We start from the raw sequence: 19,527 nt of genomic DNA, 5'->3' as shown, positions 1-19,527 counted from the left end.
GCAGGGAATTGTGTGCTGCCTGCAGAGCAACGGCCCTGAGACGCACCCAGCCTGCGTCAGCCATGCGGTGCTGTGTGGCAGATCCTGCTCTGCTGCTCCGTGTGCTGAGAACCGAAGGCTGAAACACAGTCTGTAAGTCTCAAATGAGTCATTTCACTGCTTTTTCTTCCTCTGCCTGCTCACATGGTGTCGATGTGTTCCGTGAGGCTGGGGCAGCTACAGAAAGGATGGAACCTTCCTCCGTCCTGAGTCCCATCCCACCACAGAGCTGGGGCTGTTCCCACAGGAAATCAGAGGATGTACCTCAGCTGCTTGGATTTGAGCCTTCAGATAGAGGGTGTGAGCCTGGGCCTTCCAGCAGGGCAGGGAGAGCAGCCCTAACAGCTGAAATTCATGTTTCAAGAGCTATTACTTTGCACATTGCCATTCACTGCCTGATGGACTCTTTGGCTTTTATTGAACAAGATTAGATAGAGCCCTCCTCTAAATCTGGGGGTTGCCTGAATATGATTAATTTCTTCTTCAGCAACCCAAGGGCACACGTCTTCAGATTAACCCAATTTGAGCTTTTAATCACGTCAGGTTTGTTTAAGCTGAACTGTCACATCAACCACCTGGACGTACAGCCCTCACATCGAACACTCTGCGAAAGGCTTCCTCCCATCCTTTCTTGTTCCCATAGGTGTCACTCTCGAGTTTAATAAGAACCTGGGCAGGCTTTCCTTCTTCCCTTATAGCTCATCCAGAACACCAGATGAAGTAGGATGTGCTGTTTTCTTTGGGGCTGTACTGAAGAACATCCCCAAACTGTGAATGTGTATCTCATTTCTTTCACAGAACTTTGAATATTTGTACAATATCAATACATTAAATCATCTACTGGACACAGGTTCTTTTTGCACTGCAGAAAAGTGAAGTTTTATTAGAGGCACTGTGGTCAGCAGAAAGCAGAGCACTGATGGCACTGCAGACCGTATGGGGATCGCAGTGATCATGAAGAACAACAGAAAGGAAAAAGCAGAAAACTTTGGGAGTCCTGGCAGGGATTCACAGTCACTGCATGACGATGTGTGCAGATGGAGCTGTGCTCCACGCAGGCACACAGCCTGAGCTGTTTGTTAGCCCTGCACCTGGGGCTGCACAGGTGGCAGCAGGCGGATCGGAGCAGAGCATCGGTGGCATCTCAGCACACTCTTGTCTGCCCTGTGGGAGGAAATAAACGATTACTCTGTTTGATGAGGACATGGAGAGTCTGATGACTGCACAGGTTTATCCATTATTTAAGGGTCCATCCACATGAGCAAGAGCGTGGGCAAAAAGCTAGCCAACATGTGTAGATGGAGTTACGGCAGTCTGAAGTTAAGAGAGTTGATTGTCACTGGTTTAACCTCTTGTAATTGTGAATGGGGAAGCCATAGCACAATGTTTAGTGTTAACCAGCAAACAGCAGTGAAGTACAAAATGTGAAAGCTGTGGGCACAGGAAAAATGAGGATTCTTTTTAGAAGCTGTTTCTTACCTGACTTGTCTCCACCAGATTGTCCGTGAGAGTAGGAAGTGGAAGAATAGGAGTGCGAGGTTCGTCCTCCTCCTTGGGGCATCCTGTGAGGGAAGGGAATGGTGATCAAGGGAACGAGAAATGAATTCCTAACCCGGCACGCTGTGGCGTGGTGTGCAGTCCGTGTCACAGCGGGATTTTCCCTGGATCTTAGAAATATTTCTTTCTGTCTTTTCATTTCATTCCCTTCTAGCTGCAAGTTATGAGAAAGCCAGAGAAGCATAAACTACAGAGTGCTGTAGGAGTGCAGTTCTCCCACAGCAGCTGAGCATGCCCAGCTGTGGGCAGAGGTCACGACTTGGTCTTGTGCAGTGGTTCCTCTCACAGAATCCACTTTATAAACAGGCCGAAAGGAGCTGGGAAACTGAAATAATTGTAAGTGTAATTGATTTGCTTACTGAGCATCCGATATTTGCATTTCAATGATGATGCTGTGAAAAAATGTTACATCTGGGGTTCAACCGCGGGCTGATAAAACACTGTGCTCTGTCCTCTGCAAGTGTCAGCACAGAAAACATTGCACTCCGATGTATGCCTTATTAACAAACAGAATACATACGCAAGGTCTTGCTGTCCCTCATTGAGCAGCGCCCGGTACTGAGCAATCTCCTGCTCCAGGCGGGTCTTGATGCCCAGCAGCATCTTGTACTCCTGGCTCTGGCCCTCCATCTCGCAGCGGATGTTGCCCAGCTCCTCCTCTACGGCGTTAATCTGCCCCTGGATTTGCTGCAGCAGGCAGCCGTAGCGAGATTCCGTCTCGGCCAAGGAGTTTTCCAGCGAGTCTTTCTGGAGGTGGAAGGCAGGGGGTCAGGACAGAGCTGTGCCCAGGAGGCACTTTGCCATCCCGAGGAGCCCAGGCTCCGTGCTGCCCCGCGTACCGTGCTGAGCTGCGCCTGCAGCTCGATCTCCAGGTTCTGCATCTCGCGCTTCAGCTCGGTGAGCTGGTGGCTGCTGGTCTGGATGTCCTGGCTGCTGGAGGTGACCTGTCGATTGACTTCTTCGATCTGCGGGAGCAAAGCAGAGCCTTGTGAGCGGGGATCTGCTGCCTGAGAGCGAGGGCGGCAGAGAGCTGCGCTGTGCCGAGGAAGGAGACCGCGCTGCGGCGCTGCTGCGTACCTTGACTTCATACCACTGCTCAACCTCCCGGCGGTTCTTCTCAATGATCTGCTCGTACTCATTTCTCAGGTCATTGAGAATCTTGGTCAAGTCTTCTCCGGGAGCAGCGTTGACCTCCACGCTCACATCGCCTCCAGTCTGAGACTGCAGCTGTCGTAATTCCTGCAGGGTGCGAGGAGAGAAGGCAGGGGCACAGCTCAGTGCTGCTGTTGAGGACAGCAGGTGAAGCAATGCTGAGATTCCATGGTGATCTTTTGAATGTGGAACTGGAAGTGGATGTTACTCTGATAGGAATGTGCTGATGCTGAGAGATACTATTAAACAGTGCAATCTAATGAGCTCCTGGCTCTAAAAGTCTGTTTTTTTCCTTTTCATCTGCAGCATATCATCTAATGTGGTTGTTTAACTTTTTTGTTATCATAGCCATAAAGATATGCTGCTGTGATTGCAGTTCCGTTCACACCTGTACGTATAACAGCCAGTCTAAACCTATGCTGCCCAAGATAATTTCATTAGATATATGTAGTGTTTGGTACTGCATAAATAAGTTGATCATACCTCCTCATGGTTTCTCTTGAGGGCAATCAGCTCCTCCTTCAGGGACTCCAGCTCCGATTCCAGTGAGGAGCGTGTGTAGGTCAGCTCATCCAGGAGATTTCTCAGACCATTCACATCAGACTCCACGGTCTGACGGATGGCCAGTTCATTCTCATACCTTTCACCGCAGAAAAGAGAAGCATGAATTTCGCTACAACCTGTAGGCCTGGTCATTCCACTTGGGAAGGTGCATCATCTCCCACATTAATGAATCTCATAATATTCGTGACAGGGAAGACATGCATGGAGAGGTACTCACTTCATTCGGAAGTCATCAGCAGTCATCTTGCTATTATCAATGTCCAGAAGCATCCTGTTGTTGTCCACAGTGGCAGAAATGATCTGCAAAAGAAGAGGTTGGAGAGGAGTCAGTCAGTGCTCAAGGTGCAGGAGAAGAAGAAAGGAACCAGAGCTCTGAGAGGGCTTTTGTGAGGATCTTAGGCTCGTTTGCTGCAGCATCACAGGGACAGTGGGAGGCCGTTTGACGTGCAGTGCCAACAGGACTGGCGTGTGCTAGGTTTTGTTTTCCTCAAACATTTTGACCCAGTAATATTTGGTGGGGGGAAGAATAGAAGAACATTTGTGCTGTGAGGTCATCAGCACTTTTGACTTTGAGTTTCGGGGCAGCGCTGGTGCGGGAGATGGAGCGGCGCCGCGGGGCTGCCCTACCTGGTTTTGGAGCTGCTCGATGGTCTGGTAGTAGGAGCTGTAGTCCTTGGAGGCGCTGGGAGCTTGCTTCCTGTACCACTCGCGGATGTGGAGCTCGAGCTGGGCGTTGTCCTCCTCCAGCCTTCGCACCTTGTCCAGGTAGGAGGCCAGGCGGTCGTTGAGGTTCTGCATGGTGATCTTCTCGTTGCCGCTCAGCAGCGCGTCCCCCCCGGCGCCGAAGCTTCCCGCAAAGCCGCCCCCGAAGCCTCCTCCCAGGCCCCCGCAGAAGCCCCCGGCGAGGCTGCCGGCGCTCATGCCCCCGCCGTAGCCGATGCCGCACGCTGCCCCCGCGGAGCTGCCGCCGATCACGGAGGAGGCGTAGCGCCGGCACGAGGCGGAGGAGCTCCTGCCGCCGGCCCCGGCGCAGATGCCTCCCCCGCCTGCGCTGCGGTACGAGGTGCTGGATGTCCTCTTGATGCTGCAGCTCATGGTGAGAGGTGGATGTGGCGACAAAAGCCGAGCCTGCTGCGAGCCCGATGCAGAAGTGGAAGCGCTGCCTCCTGCCCTCGCCGGGGCCTCTTTATACCTCACCGGGTGGGTGTCACCTCCAGGCAGTGCCGCTTCCCATGAGGTTTGCCAGCCACAGCGCTCGTGCCAAAAGTGATGTGCTAAGGGGAATTTCTTTTGGGACCTGGGAAGGCCCTCCCCATAGGTATTGTGTTTGCAATGCTGATTCACACAAAGCGCGCTCTATAATTTGGGGTGGGTGGCTGTGTGTTAGATTTTGTTTCAGATAGCGTGTTGCTGGCTACTTCATGAGTGAAACTTATTTTAATAGCTCCTCTTTGATCCTTGCCATTTTTTTTTGTCCTAAGCAGGGGTGCTGAAGGCTCCACTCTGTTGCCGTTCAATTTTAGAGTTGGAGAAATATGAATTCAGGTCCCTTAATTTTGCTTTTTTTTGCTTGGAAACAACATCTCTGAGGTTTAGCTGCTGTCCTACAGTGAAAGCTCATCTTGTGCAGCGTCTTCATGGTGTTTATTGGTAAATCTCAGTAGAAGAACTGCTGAGGAGGCGGAGTTCCTGCTTCACCAAACTGGTTCCATCTGCAGGAAATAACCTGACGTTTTGCACAGAGCAGAGGACGTGCAAGAATGTCATTTTTAAAGCTGTGCTTTTTAATTTTTTGTCTTTTATGTTAGCTGGTTTCCAGGCTATTCTAAGCAGAAGGAGAGGTGTGGAGTTTACACCACTGAGTGTCTTGGGAGAGGACAGTAAGCGGCTGCAGCTTTTCACCTTAGCAAACAGAAGGCTGAGACTTGCTGCTATGGAAGGAGATGCTGCTGCCATTTAAAATAAAGACAGTTCTGTTGTCCACAGGGAAGGATGTTGTCTGGCCTTGAGTGCTGGAAATGAGGGAAAGCGCTTTGTCCATGGAAGCAAAATGGTTTGGAAGGTGCCTCTGCTGTGGGGGTTTGATGGCGGAGGAGGCAGCTGTGAGGTTGGCCTTGGTCTGTTATGGGAGGCATTTATTCTTCACATAATGGACTCAGCTGTGACCCCTTCAATCCCCAGTGCCTTCTGGCTTTGGTGCAGTGGCACAATCACAGCATTTGCTGGAGAACAGAGTGGGAAGAACCCTTCTTTGCAAATGGGATTTTGCCATTAAATCGCTTCTGGAGAGCATACATTTTAAGCCTGAGAGGCAGGAGGCTCTGTACGGGAGAGGGAAACTGATGGAATTCATCTCTACCAGTTCTCCTTGTGGGTTTCTTCACTGATGGTCCTCCTTGCTTCAGGTTGTGGCTGGGGCAACATTCTGTCTGTTGGCCAAACCAGTTCTGAAGCCCATAAAATCACTGGTGTGTGCAGTAATTGACTGAGAGTCACGGAAAGCCGTTCACCCTCCTCTTGGTACCACTACACATGTTTCATAGATATGCTGGAGATAATTTGATACTTTGATCTTTGTAATTAGGGTTGTTCATTTATTAGTAGCTCTCTAATTATCTGCACGTCAGAACCAGTTGCTTTGCATATCTGGGACTGAGTCATCATTATTAAAAAAGAAAAATGATTTTCTCACAGGGTGTGATTCCTTACTCATATTTTCCCCATTAGATTGTTGAAATACTCTTTTATTCTTCCTTATGAGATGTTTATTGCTGATTGGCATTGATGCCAGAGGTGTTGATTTTATATCTGCTTCTCGGTATTGTTGCATCATAACATCTGACCCAACAATTCCAAACATTTCCCAACGCTGCAATTTCATGCCATCGACAGAGACCTTTTCTATGGCTCACCGTCCCTCTTTTCCTTTTTTTTTCCTAACACGGTCATGGCTGTGACTGTATCACAAAGATTTACATTTCAGTCCTGTTCTCCAGCTCCTTTCCGTGTCCCACTCCGTTTTGGTCCCGCTTGCCGTGGCTCTGCTGTGGGCTGAGGGAGCTGCAGGGCTGTGTTGGAGGCACACAGATGCTCAGCACTCCTAAAAGCACCATTTCCTGGGCTGCCGTCGGCATTCAGAGCCCTGCAGTGGCAGGAGGAGGTCGGCCTGTGGCTGCTGTGGGTGGCACAGGGGCTCCTCAGCTCCGTGAGGAGACGGCGAGATGCTGACATCGCTCCTTCCCCCGGGGGACTTTTTGCTCACAATCAGAAAAGTTGATCTGAAGTACCAGTGTTTTGAAAACTTTCTAATTGCTGTTTACTGACTGGTGAAATTGGGCTCAGAGCCACAAACAGATGCTCTGAATTGGCAAAAGAATCACAATATTCAGTGGTTTTCACAGAAACCATGATGCCATCACTGGATGTATGTCTTTGGTCTCACAAGGGGAGAGGACGGCCTCCGAAGCATCTCCTGGCAATTAATTGTTCTGCAGTGAAGGAGTGCCCTCGTCTTGGTCTGAAGCGCGCTTCTCTGATCTGCTTCAGCAGGAACTCCATCACAGTGACCCAGACAGAAACTCCATACTGCCAAAGCCCTTTTTATTCCCTGCAGCTCTCTGCAGAGCAATACACGTCTCGTATCGCTCCTCGAGCAGCCGTGGCTGTGCTGCGGTGAGAGCCGGAGTAGCCGTTGGGAGGCAGGTGGGCCCAGCCCTGCTGACAGCACTGCAGCGTGTGCTGCTTTCTGCACAGCTCTGTGTGCTCCATCATCTTCCCTGGGACGACTCCTGCTCCGCACCGGGGCAGCTCAGCGCCCACCGCGCCAGTGGCCGCACGCAGAGGGTGTCATGGGGAGAACTCAGCCTGATGTCGTTCTGCTGGCAGTGGCAGTTTATGGGACGGCCACTCCTTTCAGAACATTTCTCACAGCTTCGGTTTTCCAGATGTAGCTGGAAGCTGCCATCTGTTTCACAGCCCCCACACTCTTACAAACTGATCCCGAAACGCTCTGTGCTCCCTAAAGCACTGCGGTGTGGCAGGCTGTAGCTTTGGTCATTGCAATGCTTCTCTGTGCTGCTGGAGGTTTAGAGCCAAGCAGAACAGCCTTGCAGTGCTTATTGATACGCATGAACTGGGGCTCAGGTCTCTGTAGCCCTTCCTGAGAAAGATGTCTGTGTAACATCACTGTCTGTGTTGAGTGCAGCTGAGACCTGACTGAGTTCTGGTAGCCTTTGCAAAGGAAACTCATGTTTGCATTTGCTTTGCATCGCTCTCTCTATTGTTAGAACCTTAAATGAACCCTTTTTCTTTGGAATGGGGCTTTTCTTCATACGAATTCCTGATGCTGGCCTGAAAAAAGTCAGTTTGGCAGCCCAGCTTTTGGAGATGAGCAAGGCGTATCTCCTCATTGCAGATGCTGTGAGCTGCAATTATGTTACTGTGATGGCCGAGCCCAGCCACATAGCTACCGAAACAACACCTAGCCTAAATAACTGCTGAGTTGGTTGGGATGGGCAGGCTTTTTGTTTTGTTACCCTATGGAAACAGTGGCACAGCCTTCAGTGAAATGGCAGGGCTGGTGGGTGGAGGGGGGAGCAGGAGTGCTCTGAACGGGCTGAAAGCTGCCTTTGGGGAGCTGAAGGGCAGTTATGGATTGAAAAGGGAGCTGCTGCGTCCTTCAGAAAGCAGAACATGTATAAAGCATCTGTTCTAACATTGCCCTTTCATCCCCAGTTGTATTGCACTCTTTTGTCTTCTGAAAGAAACAGAAGCATAAAGAAAATACCATTTGTGGGGGAAACGTGTCTCTGATTCCTTGGAAGGTGCTGTGTCAACCAATGGGTGATACAGACAAAAAAGACTTCTTGGCATTATATTAGCATTTAAGTTGGAATTTCAGCTGTAAAATGTGAGAATGTTTTTGCTCGTGAAACTAAATGAAACAGGAGCATTGCCTTGTTGCCTGCATTTCCTAGCAGAAGTTAGGAATCATAACTTTCTGCATAGTCAAAGGTGTGGAAATACTTAACGTCATGAAACCCCATCGTACTGCAGCAACCTGAACTGAGTCACACCTTCCCTGGGAACTGTACCTATAATGAACCAGGTAAAGCCAAAGATGAATGGATTCTGATGTGTCAGAGCAGTGGCAATGAGCACAGCTTGGTGCAGTCACGGTTACTTAATCTTCAGAGGTTACCCATCATTTTCCTTCTCCTTTCCTTAGCTCAGTGATGTCACCTGGGCACAGTGGCCATTTTCTTACAGCAGAATTCGTTGTTCTTAATGTATGTACAGACCATGGCAGGACAGCCTGTATTTTGTTGGATGACTTGATGATACGTGTTCAAAGTTTGTTGAATTAAATTCCTTAGACATTTTGATTTGCATCAAAGAAGTGAAGTTTTATTAATGACAGCATTATCAGCAGAATTCAAGCTTTTAAACAAAGATCCAGTTGACAAAGACAAGTTGAGTAAGGCCAGCATTGCAGAAGGGAAGGCGAGGCCAGCGATGAGCGCTGCTCCGCACTGCATCGCATCGGCTGCGCTGCAGGAGCGTTGGGTTCTGCCTCTCGTCCGTGGGTCAGCTCAGTGCATTTAGGAGGAGGATGCCAGCATCACTGCTGTTGCTCTAGCACACTCTTGACTGCCCTGTGTGAAACCAGGGGAAATCATTGACTGAAGGAGAAATCTGATATTTCCAGCAGAACAGAATTTTTTCATCTATCGTGGTGTGTTACCAAAAGAACATGGGAGCAGTTCAGATGGCTGCAAGTGGAGCAGCACTCTGAGCATATTATCAGAAGTGGGTTTTTTAATTTATTCCTATTTTAGTAAGCTTTAATCTTTACGGCTATTATGATGAAGTGCAATCTTACCTGTCACGTCACCAGACTGGGACTGAGAGAAGGAACTAGAAGAATATGACTGGGAGGATTTTCCTCCTCCTTGGAAAGCTCCTTGGGAGGCACTGTGAGAGGAGAGCAATTCACCAACAGTTAAGAACAGCCACTGCGTACATGGTCAGAGAACATACAGCTGTTGCAGCACACACTAGCAAACTCTAAGAAATTACAGACTCAAAAGATTCACTTCATTCCCTTGCTCTTAATATGGTGTACATACGCAAGGTCTTGCTGTCCCTCGTGGAGCAGCGCCCGGTACTGAGCAATCTCCTGCTCCAGGCGGGTCTTGATGCCCAGCAGCATCTTGTACTCCTGGCTCTGGCCCTCCATCTCGCAGCGGATGTTGCCCAGCTCCTCCTCTACGGCGTTAATCTGCCCCTGGATTTGCTGCAGCAGGCAGCCGTAGCGAGATTCCGTCTCAGCCAAGGAGTTTTCCAGCGAGTCTTTCTGGAGGTGGAAGGCAGGGGGTCAGGACAGAGCTGTGCCCAGGAGGCACTTTGCCATCCCGAGGAGCCCAGGCTCCGTGCTGCCCCGCGTACCGTGCTGAGCTGCGCCTGCAGCTCGATCTCCAGGTTCTGCATCTCGCGCTTCAGCTCGGTGAGCTGGTGGCTGCTGGTCTGGATGTCCTGGCTGCTGGAGGTGACCTGTCGATTGACTTCTTCGATCTGCGGGAGCAAAGCAGAGCCTTGTGAGCGGGGATCTGCTGCCTGAGAGCGAGGGCGGCAGAGAGCTGCGCTGTGCCGAGGAAGGAGACCGCGCTGCGGCGCTGCTGCGTACCTTGACTTCATACCACTGCTCAACCTCCCGGCGGTTTTTCTCAATGATCTGCTCGTACTCATTTCTCAGGTCATTGAGAATCTTGGTCAAGTCTTCTCCGGGAGCAGCGTTGACCTCCACGCTCACATCGCCTCCAGTCTGAGACTGCAGCTGTCGTAATTCCTGCAGGGTGCGAGGAGAGAAGGCAGGGGCACAGCTCAGTGCTGCTGTTGAGGACAGCAGGTGAAGCAATGCTGAGGTGTGAGAGATTGGCCATCACATGGCATAAGTCTGATTTTTGATATTTAATTTCAGGAACCCTAAAATAACAACAGGCAGTATCTTGAACGTGCTGTTGACTGCTGGTTCTTACCTCCTCATGGTTTCTCTTCAGAGCAATCAGCTCATCTTTCAAGGACTCCAGCTCAGATTCCAGTGAAGACCTAACCAGAGTCAGGTCATCCAGCATATTTCTCAAGCCATTGATGTCAGACTCCACAGTTTGACGGATGACCAGTTCATTCTCATACCTTTACCACAGACAACAGAGACAAATGAGATGATGGCCGTCAACAGCAAACGTCTTTCCATGACAGTACCCCAATAAAACATGGAGGCTCAGTCACAGCACGTGGTGCAGTGCCTTGCCTGCTGAATTTAAGATAGAACAGATGTGGGGTTCACAGAGAGCTACTCACTTCATTCGGAAGTCATCAGCAGTCATCTTGCTGTTATCGATGTCCAGAAGCATCCTGTTGTTGTCCACAGTGGCAGAAATGATCTGCAAAAGAAGAGGTTGGAGAGGAGTCAGTCAGTGCTCAAGGTGCAGGAGAAGAAGAAAGGAACCAGAGCTCTGAGAGGGCTTTGTTGCCAAACTCAGAGCTGTTTCCTGCTGTATTGCAGGGACTGTGGGAGTGGATTGTGCTCCAGATTTGCTTTTCAAAGAAAGTCAGGCTATGCTGCTGTTTGTCAAGTTGGAAATAGTTATCTACGACTCCTGGGGACTGCATTTATCCCTATTCCTGCAATGTGATCCTTCCTAGACTGTTTACTGAAATTTCTTGGAACTGGAATAAGATAGCAGCAAGGGAAGGCCTTGTTCCTTCTGGCTGACTTGTGTGGGAGTGTGCAAAACCAAAGGCAATGCAGGTCTTGCAGTGCAGCTGTTTGGCTTTGTGGGATGGGAGCAGTGTGGAAAGTGTGGAACCGTGGGGATCCAGCGACGTGCTCCAGCGTGGTTGGGCTGCAGGAGGCCCCATGGAGCCTCAGACTGTGCCCCCATAGCCCAACCGTTCCCTGCCGGGCAGTGTGGGGCAGCCGAGCAGCCCCCAGGACAGCAGCGGGCGGCCCCCAAATGCCCCAGGCCGTGGAAGGCAGCGGGGAGGAGAGAGAGCTTTGGGGCAGCGCTGGTGCGGGAGATGGAGCGGCGCCGCGGGGCTGCCCTACCTGGTTTTGGAGCTGCTCGATGGTCTGGTAGTAGGAGCTGTAGTCCTTGGAGGCGCTGGGAGCTTGCTTCCTGTACCACTCGCGGATGTGGAGCTCGAGCTGGGCGTTGTCCTCCTCCAGCCTTCGCACCTTGTCCAGGTAGGAGGCCAGGCGGTCGTTGAGGTTCTGCATGGTGATCTTCTCGTTGCCGCTCAGCAGCGCGTCCCCCCCGGCGCCGAAGCTTCCCGCAAAGCCGCCCCCGAAGCCTCCTCCCAGGCCCCCGCAGAAGCCCCCGGCGAGGCTGCCGGCGCTCATGCCCCCGCCGTAGCCGATGCCGCACGCTGCCCCCGCGGAGCTGCCGCCGATCACGGAGGAGGCGTAGCGCCGGCACGAGGCGGAGGAGCTCCTGCCGCCGGCCCCGGCGCAGATGCCTCCCCCGCCTGCGCTGCGGTACGAGGTGCTGGATGTCCTCTTGATGCTGCAGCTCATGGTGAGAGGTGGATGTGGCGACAAAAGCCGAGCCTGCTGCGAGCCCGATGCAGAAGTGGAAGCGCTGCCTCCTGCCCTCGCCGGGGCCTCTTTATACCTCACCGGGTGGGTGTCACCTCCAGGCAGTGCCGCTTCCCATGGGGTTTGCCAGCCACAGCGCTCATGCCAAAAGTGATGAGCTAAGGGGAATTTTGTCATAGGAAAGTAATACGCATTACTGTTCTGCTCAAGTATGTCTGTGTTGATTCACACATGCACTGTAATTTCATGTGGGTGGCTCTTTGTTAGATATTTTGTTGGATAATATAATATCTCATAGCTTTTATTAATCTGACAGTATATCTCCAGTAATGGAAGTTAATGAAGGCTCCGCCTTGCTTGTCTCTCTCCTTTGGCCTTCCCTGTGGTGAAACTCGGTGTTCCAGCTCCTGCCTTCCTTCTGCAGGGGCGCCCAATGCCTCCTGCCTGCAGCCACCTCCAGGGGGCTCTTTGCTCAGTACCGGGTTTGGAATTGACATCAACTATTTACAAATCTATTTTCATTTACTGGAGGACGTTATTCTTTTGAGAAACGTGTTACTGTGTCTCATGGCAGAGAACGTTGCTGTGAACTTTCTGCTGTTTCCTTGCTGCTCCCATCAGGGGAGCTCCTGCCCGTACCAATGTGCTCTTTTTCTCTAAGCACAGCAGGCCGAGTTCCCTCCTGTTTTCTGCTGAAGGCAGGGGGGCTGTAGCCTGTTGTGCTTTTAGTCTGTCCTGCTGGCTGCTCTTGCACAAAATGCACATTTTCTGTGTCTGTTCACCATTGGAAGCCATTCCCTGAGCACAGCCCTGCACCACAGTTTAGGCCTTGTGCAGTTGGAGCTGTACAGCGCCTGCCCCTGCACTCCCCATGAGTTTCCCTGAGGATTGCATGGCCTGAGCTGCTTCTGCTCGCAGTGCCTGGTGGCTGTGCCATGGACTGGGTCTTTCAGTCAGCTCTGAGGAGTTCTGGTGCTTGCTTCTCATTACAAGCAATAAAGCTCTGGCTTATGATCTGCATGCTTTAGCAGCGCTCTCTCCTCTGAAGCTTCATGCAGAAATTCCTGAGATTCCTGAAATGTGCACAACTGCTCTGGGGGCCCAACTCTGCTTCATTTCCTTCGATCTGGGAGTTTTTTAGGATGCAGGAGAAATTGTTTTTCCAGCCAAGTCTCTAGAAGTGGGCTTTATCCTGGGGGTGGGCTGCAGTAAAACCAGCCGGCTTTGTTTTGATGATCAAAACTGTCTCAATTGCTGAGAAAGCTGTACTGCAATTGCTTTGAAATAATGAATATGAAAAAACAGGGAGCACATTCAGCTGGAGGTGCAGACGCAGCTCCCGCAGCACAGCCTGCAGGCAGGGGGGCTGAGGTGGGTGGGCTGTGGGGCTGCCTTGGCGTCTGCGGCCAGCGGCGTCTGCAGGTAACGGCTGGATGTGGGTGGAGGAGTTTGTGGCAATGTCCCTCACAGTCAGATCTTCCTATAACCAAAAATAAACACTCTGGTTACTTTCATGTGTTCTTCATTTGGCACAACTAGAAGGCAAATTCTGCTGTGAATACTAACTTGAAGGGATCTTCTTAAAGTTATGTGAAGTGAGTTATATTCCCTCTCTTCCTCTTTTTTTCCTTCAGTTCAAAAGCAGACCACATTTGTGCATTTCCAGTTGAAACTGATGAGTGCCAGGTAAGAATTTCTGACCCACAAAGTGAAACTTTGCTTTTGTTTCACAGTCCTGGCTCTGTGATGGCTCATGTCTCCCTGTCAGGCCCAGGAGGACACTCATTTGAGGCCGCTTTTATCAGCCGTGCTGCCATTCTGCAGTCTGACTGACACAACTGCAGCCGAGTGTCAGAGCTCAGCTGCACTACCAAGTGCTCTGTGAAAAACAAAGGCACAGCAGAGGATGCTCCAAGAAGATTATAATCTGCCCCAGGTACTCAGAAACAGAGCCTTAACTCTAAATTTCATTAGCAGCAGTTGCAGTGCATCGTCAGCCTTTCTACCTGGAGGCAAGTGTTGGCATGGCTTTCTGTTTTCTTAAGTGTTTACATTTGCAGAATGGAAAAAGAAATCATAGACACAGGATTCTGGTTGCATCAGACAGAAATGAAGTTTTATTAGAGACGTTTTTCTCGTACAGAACAAGCAAATAACAAACTGGTTGAATCTTTAAAGCAAGCAGTTCAAGTTCAAGTGATTGAGCCCACCAAGCATTCTATGCAGAGGCAGCGCATGGCACGCACAGCAGCTGGCCTGTCAGAGCGGCTCTGACGGACCCTTTGGGCAGAGCAGCAGCAGCGAGGAGCTGGTAGGAGCATCTCCTTTCTCAGGAGCCTGAGGAATACTGGGGTGCTGGGCCGATTTCTCTTTGACAGGTCTTGCACAGTAGAATCCTCAGTTCTTAGTCAAAGGATTTTCTTCCGTAACCTGTTTGGAGATAAAGAAAGCATTAACTTCTTCAGCACTGGCAGCTGATCTCTGAGGCACCACATGTGGCACCAAAGAAGCTTGGTTATGTGATAGATGGCCATAAGCTCTCCCAAAAGCATGAGGGAAAACTTCAGCTCAGTATGAAAAGAATTATAGCCAGGTTTTTAACTACGTGACATGGTGATATTATCCTCAAAACCGAACCAAAACTGAAACTGTATCTTAACCAGAACCAGTCCTTCGCACACGGATACGAAAGACGTTGTCATAAAAGTGGATCTAGCACTTTCCAGAAGTGCTTTTTTATCCTTGCTACTGTTTGCCCGCAGGAGAGGATGTTGGCACAGCGGATCAATTAGTAAGAATGGGACTGGGCAAGCTGTTCCCATGAAAGAGTTCTCACCTTGGCTTTCACCACCGCCCCTGCATGACTGAGACTGCGAAGATGAAGAGTAGGAGTGGGAACTGCTGACACCTCCTGAGGTCCTTCCTCCTCCTCCGCTTCCTCCTCCTCCAATGATGCAGCTTCCTCCGCTTCCCCCTCCTATTCCTCCGCTTCCTCCTCCTATTCCTCCTCCCATTCCACCACCCATGCTGCCACTTCCTCCTCTTCCTCCTCCAGAGAAACCACCACCACCTATTCTGCCGCCTCCCATTCCTCCTCCTCCCATTCCTCCTCCTATTCCTCCTGCTGGGATTCTGTGAAGAGAGAAAACATGAATAACAAGTCAGTCAGATGCGCTGTTGTTTTCAGAAGCACTGCTCACAAGTTTGCACTTCTCCTGTCTGTACTTCTCCTTTTTGGAACCCCACACAGATCAAAAGACAACTGAAACCTTTAATTTTTCTCCATACAGGCCTTTTCAAGGTGACTTCCATCTGCTGAACTCCTGGTCCTTTCCAGCACTGGGGTAAAAGCGAGGCCACATGCGTGGCTTCCCTTGTCCAGCCCAAAGCCGGGAGTTCAGAATTTCTGTGCTGATATTTTTCTCAGACAATTTCTGTTCTGAATAGATTTGCCAAGAAATGCATTGTACCTCAAACCTGGGAGGTGATTGGTTAAAAAGGCTGATTATCCTCATTTTAGTTTAAAACCTGTTTTGCAAGTCTAAACTGTGACAGTCTGCGACTGTTTGGGCTTTTGCACAATGCTGCGTCCTTTTGTCAGGGTACATACACAAGGTCTTGCTGTCCTTCCTCAAGCAGTGACCGGTACTGAGCAATCTCCTGCTCCAGGCGGGTCTTGATGCCCAGCAGCATCTTGTACTCCTCGTTCTGGCTCTCCATCTCGCAGCGGATGCTGGCCAGCTCCTCCTCCAAGGGGCCAATCATGCCCTGGATCTGCTGCAGCTGCATGTTGTAGCGGCGTTCTGTGTCCTCCAGGTTGGACTGCAAAGAGTCTATCTGCAAGTGGAAGAAACAGTGCAGTGCTCGTGGGAATGTGGCAAACGGAACTCGTGATGGTGACAAAATGGGAGATCTGCACAAAGCAGAGAGGTGTGTTTTTGCTAACACAATCCAGCACCCCGTCTGCACAGTTACACGCTAGTTGTAACCAACCTCCTTTCATTCTGAGGGCGCCTGCAGCCTGTGTTACAGGGGAAGCAGAAGCAGCCACCTTTACTTACCATGCTGAGTTGCGACTGCAGCTCAATTTCCAGGCTTTGGTATTCGCGTCTCAGCTCAGAGATCTGTTGGTTGCTGGACTGTATCTCCTGGCCGCTTGAATGGACTTGCTGATTAACTTCTTCCATCTGAAAAATTGTCATACAAAACTCAGGTCTTTCTGATTGCAAGAAGACATTGTGGTGTTCTCACAAAAGCATTTAGGAAGCAAGGAATATGTATAAATAGAGATGTTATGTAGACTGACTGTGGATTTCCCCCAGGCCACTCTGTTCACCCACACCCAACCCGTTTCATTCACCTTGCTCTTGGAACACAGGGATTCCACTTCTTGCCATACCCAAAATCACTTAGTAGTCCCTTGTATAATACCTGATAAGTTGCCTGTGCCCTACTGTGTGCAGAATCTTTGTGAAAGATTTACTGACCCAAAGAATCTCATGCTTTACCTTGGTTTCATACCAGCTTTCCACCTCTCTTCGGTTGTTCTCAATAAGCCGCTCATATTCGGAACGCATTTCATTTAATTTTTCCATCAAATTAGTGCCAGGAGTAGCATTGACCTCAACATTGACATCACCACCAGATTGCGTTTGCAGTCCTTTCATTTCCTATGAGAAAGAGAAGAAAACAGAACTTGGAAAGGTTGAAGGTGAGAAGAAATGTTGTAGCTTTAAAAACAGGAATAGGAAGGGCCACAGATCCTCCCAGCAGCCAAATCTCATTGCTGCCAGCAGAAGAAATGCATGGGAGATTCTTGGAGTGATAATTTTTCGTTAGTTATTATTTTAAAGTGTAGAGAAACTTACCTCTTCATGGTTCTTCTTAAGGTAGATCAGTTCCTCTTTCAGGGATTCAAACTGGGTCTCCAAGTCCGATCTGGATAGAGTCAGTTGATCCAAAAGTGGACGTAATCCATTAATATCACTTGCCACGCTCTGGTGGAGAGTGTACTCAGTCTCATACCTAAATCACAGACAAGAAAAAAAGTAAAACTGCTGCCAGAGCTCTCTGCTCTCTTCATTATGCACGTTCCCATCAGTACGCCTTTGGTCACTGGTCCCATTGGTTTGTTCTTAAAAACAAGGACCTGATTCTCTTTCCCTCTCCAGTAGGATTGTTTGATTTCAGTGAAATCACTCTGTAGGATTTCTCTGATAAAGTTTATAAACCTATAAAGCAGATATGGAGAAACAGAATGTTTCCTATAAACAGCACTTATCAACAACTTCTCTGAAGCAAAATTCTAACGAAAAACAAATTCCTGCTCGCAGTGCTCTTCCCAACAGCCTTCTCTGCTGCTGGAGCCAAGACACTGCAGTACCTCCAAAGACTGGCAATACAAACTTGTGGTAGGAAAGGGACCAAAGACAACATGAGACGAGGAGGAAAAGACTTACTTCAGTCTGAAGTCATCCACAGTCATCCTGGTGTTGTCAATGTCAAGAAGCATCCTGTTCAGGTCCACATTTGCACCAACAATCTGCAAGGGAGAAGGCAGATGCTGGTCAGCCAGCTGTCTGTTCAGTCTGACACACAAACAGAGGGAAGAAATCCCTGTGCATTAACACATTCCAGAGCATCTCTGAGACAAGCTTGCCCAATCTCCAGAGGCTGCACAGAGAGAGGAGTTCATTGTTTCCAGCTAAAGGAGCGCCTTTCTGTAGAATCAGCGCTGGTTGGTGCCTCAGCTGCCAATTTTAGTTTATGGGTAACCATCAGAAGTGCTATTCCTTGTTGGGAAGAATAGCAAAATAAACTCTCCATACTTCCAAAACAGTGGAAATATTAGCCTTGCTTTTGGCATCAGTATTAAAGTAGGAGACTCTGAAACAGCTGGGAGCTGGAATGGGGCTGAACGCTGTGGCCCATGTTAACTCATCCTATGCATTCACAGTTCCATTTAGATGGCCACTGGAAGCACAACAGAAGCAAACAATGATTCTGTGTCCTGTTCAGGAGAGAGAGAAGCAAATAAAGCACAGCATTGAAAGGAGCCCTGAGCACCAAATGGTGCTTCAGTGTCAGAGCAACATCACACATCAAGCAGAGCGAACGAAAGCTGGGAGTCAGGCTTTGTCATCACAGCTGTCTGCATGCTGCCTCAAGTAAAGAAAGAAATATGTTACCCCAAACAGGAAAATTGTGCTGTAGCAAGTGTGAGGCCGTTCTAATGAGACCCTGCCCAAAGTTTGCCAAATCACACCATACCTGGTTCTGCAGTTCTTCAATTGTTCGGTAATATTGGCTGTAGTCCTTGGAACCCGTGGGACCCTGCTTTTGGTACCACTCCCTGATTAGACGTTCCAGGTGAGCGTTTTCTTCCTCCAAGCCTCGTACTTTATCCATGTAGGAGGCCAGGCGGTCATTCAGGTTCTGCATGGTCAGCTTTTCATTTGTGGAGAGCAGTCCAGAATCTTCACCAAACCCCGCTCCGCCAAAACTGCCTCCACCATAGCTGCCCCCACCGAAGCCACCGCTGCCCCCAAAGCCACTGAATCCACCTCCGCTGTATCCACCAGAGCCACCACCAAAGCTGCCTCCTCCATAACCCCCTCCCATGCCCGCAAAGCCACCTCCACACGATCCATATCCCCCTCCTATTCCTCCTCCGTAGCTGCCGCCGCTCACTCTCCCACTATAGCTGCTGCGGCCAATCCTTCCGCAGCTGCCGCTGCTGAACCCCCCTCCATAGCTGCTCTTGGAGCCTCCTCCACCAAAGCTTCTCCCAGAAAAGCCTCCGCTCCCTCCAGAGGAGGTGTATTTTCTGGTGGACACCGAGGAGTATCCGCCAGACTTGCGGATGCCGCAGCTGCTGCCCCCTCCACCGCCGCCACCACTGCCGTATCCGCCACCGCCGCTGCTGATCCTGGTGGTGCTGGAGGAGGATTTGGTGCCACAGCTCATACTGGCAGCAGGCAGGAGTCTAACCACAATCCCGAGTTTAGGTGCACAGCCTGATAAGATTCAGGACTGTAAATTTTCATCCCCAGCACTCTCTATTTATACTTTTGACAGTGGGTGTCACCACCAGGGAGTTCCCTTCTCCCAGGGCATTTACTGGCCTTGTTGTTTGTGCCAAGAATAATTTGCTGAACAATATTTTTCTGCTGATATCTCAGGCAATCTGTCCCACTGCTGAGTTTATGGTGATTGTTCAAGACCAAACGCTGTGCTTTCTTTGGGTGGCATTCTTTGCATTTAGCTTTTCTGGTACCGGTGGCCTCCTGCAGCCCAGGTCTGCTTCACAGTGCAAAAAGCACCTCAGCAGGGTCCTGTTGTGCTCATGTGGGAGCTCTGTACAGGGAGAAAGAAAGAAGATGATGCCCGAATCTCTCATGTTAAGGCTGTACAATTACTGATTTTTTTATTCATCTATGTTCCTTGCTCAGGTTTTTGTAGCTGCCGTTGTTGGATGCTGTTCTTCTCTTCTGCTCTTTCCTACTTTGTGCAATTAAGGACTCTTACACTGCTTTATTATTGTTATTATTGTTACTAGTACTATTATTCGTGGCAGTGTAAGAGTTTTGTAGTAAGACTTGACTACTGGGATTGTC

At 49.9% G+C, this 19,527-nt stretch overlaps 3 protein-coding genes across 3 annotated transcripts; all 3 read right to left on the bottom strand.

Moving 5' to 3' along the window:
* Positions 1 to 1,118: 1,118 nt before the first annotated feature.
* LOC306955808 (keratin, type I cytoskeletal 19-like) lies at positions 1,119 to 4,407 on the bottom strand (the record flags this gene model as incomplete). Its single annotated transcript, XM_079547176.1, has 7 exons — positions 1,119 to 1,203; positions 2,117 to 2,343; positions 2,436 to 2,561; positions 2,674 to 2,835; positions 3,232 to 3,388; positions 3,530 to 3,612; positions 3,940 to 4,407. The coding sequence occupies 7 exons, from the start codon at positions 4,405 to 4,407 to the stop codon at positions 1,119 to 1,121; spliced, it is 1,308 nt and encodes a 435-aa protein (XP_079403302.1).
* Positions 4,408 to 6,869: 2,462 nt separating this feature from the next.
* LOC306955807 (keratin, type I cytoskeletal 19-like) lies at positions 6,870 to 11,890 on the bottom strand (the record flags this gene model as incomplete). Its single annotated transcript, XM_079547175.1, has 8 exons — positions 6,870 to 6,979; positions 9,194 to 9,285; positions 9,441 to 9,667; positions 9,760 to 9,885; positions 9,998 to 10,159; positions 10,350 to 10,506; positions 10,675 to 10,757; positions 11,423 to 11,890. 8 exons carry the CDS (start codon positions 11,888 to 11,890, stop codon positions 6,870 to 6,872), a joined length of 1,425 nt encoding a protein of 474 aa, XP_079403301.1.
* Positions 11,891 to 14,315: 2,425 nt separating this feature from the next.
* Positions 14,316 to 18,877, bottom strand: LOC306955734 (keratin, type I cytoskeletal 17-like; the record flags this gene model as incomplete). Its single annotated transcript, XM_079547094.1, has 8 exons — positions 14,316 to 14,341; positions 14,748 to 15,043; positions 15,522 to 15,748; positions 15,973 to 16,098; positions 16,420 to 16,581; positions 16,780 to 16,936; positions 17,371 to 17,453; positions 18,182 to 18,877. 8 exons carry the CDS (start codon positions 18,875 to 18,877, stop codon positions 14,316 to 14,318), a joined length of 1,773 nt encoding a protein of 590 aa, XP_079403220.1.
* Between the last annotated feature and the right edge of the window lie 650 nt (positions 18,878 to 19,527).

The sequence above is a fragment of the Tetrao urogallus genome (assembly GCF_951394365.1).
Source record: "Tetrao urogallus genome assembly, chromosome: 26".
In the NCBI taxonomy this organism is placed as follows: Eukaryota; Metazoa; Chordata; class Aves; order Galliformes; family Phasianidae; genus Tetrao; species Tetrao urogallus.
The sequence above is the reverse complement of the archived record's forward strand: the minus strand, read 5'-3'. Positions and strand labels throughout refer to the sequence as shown.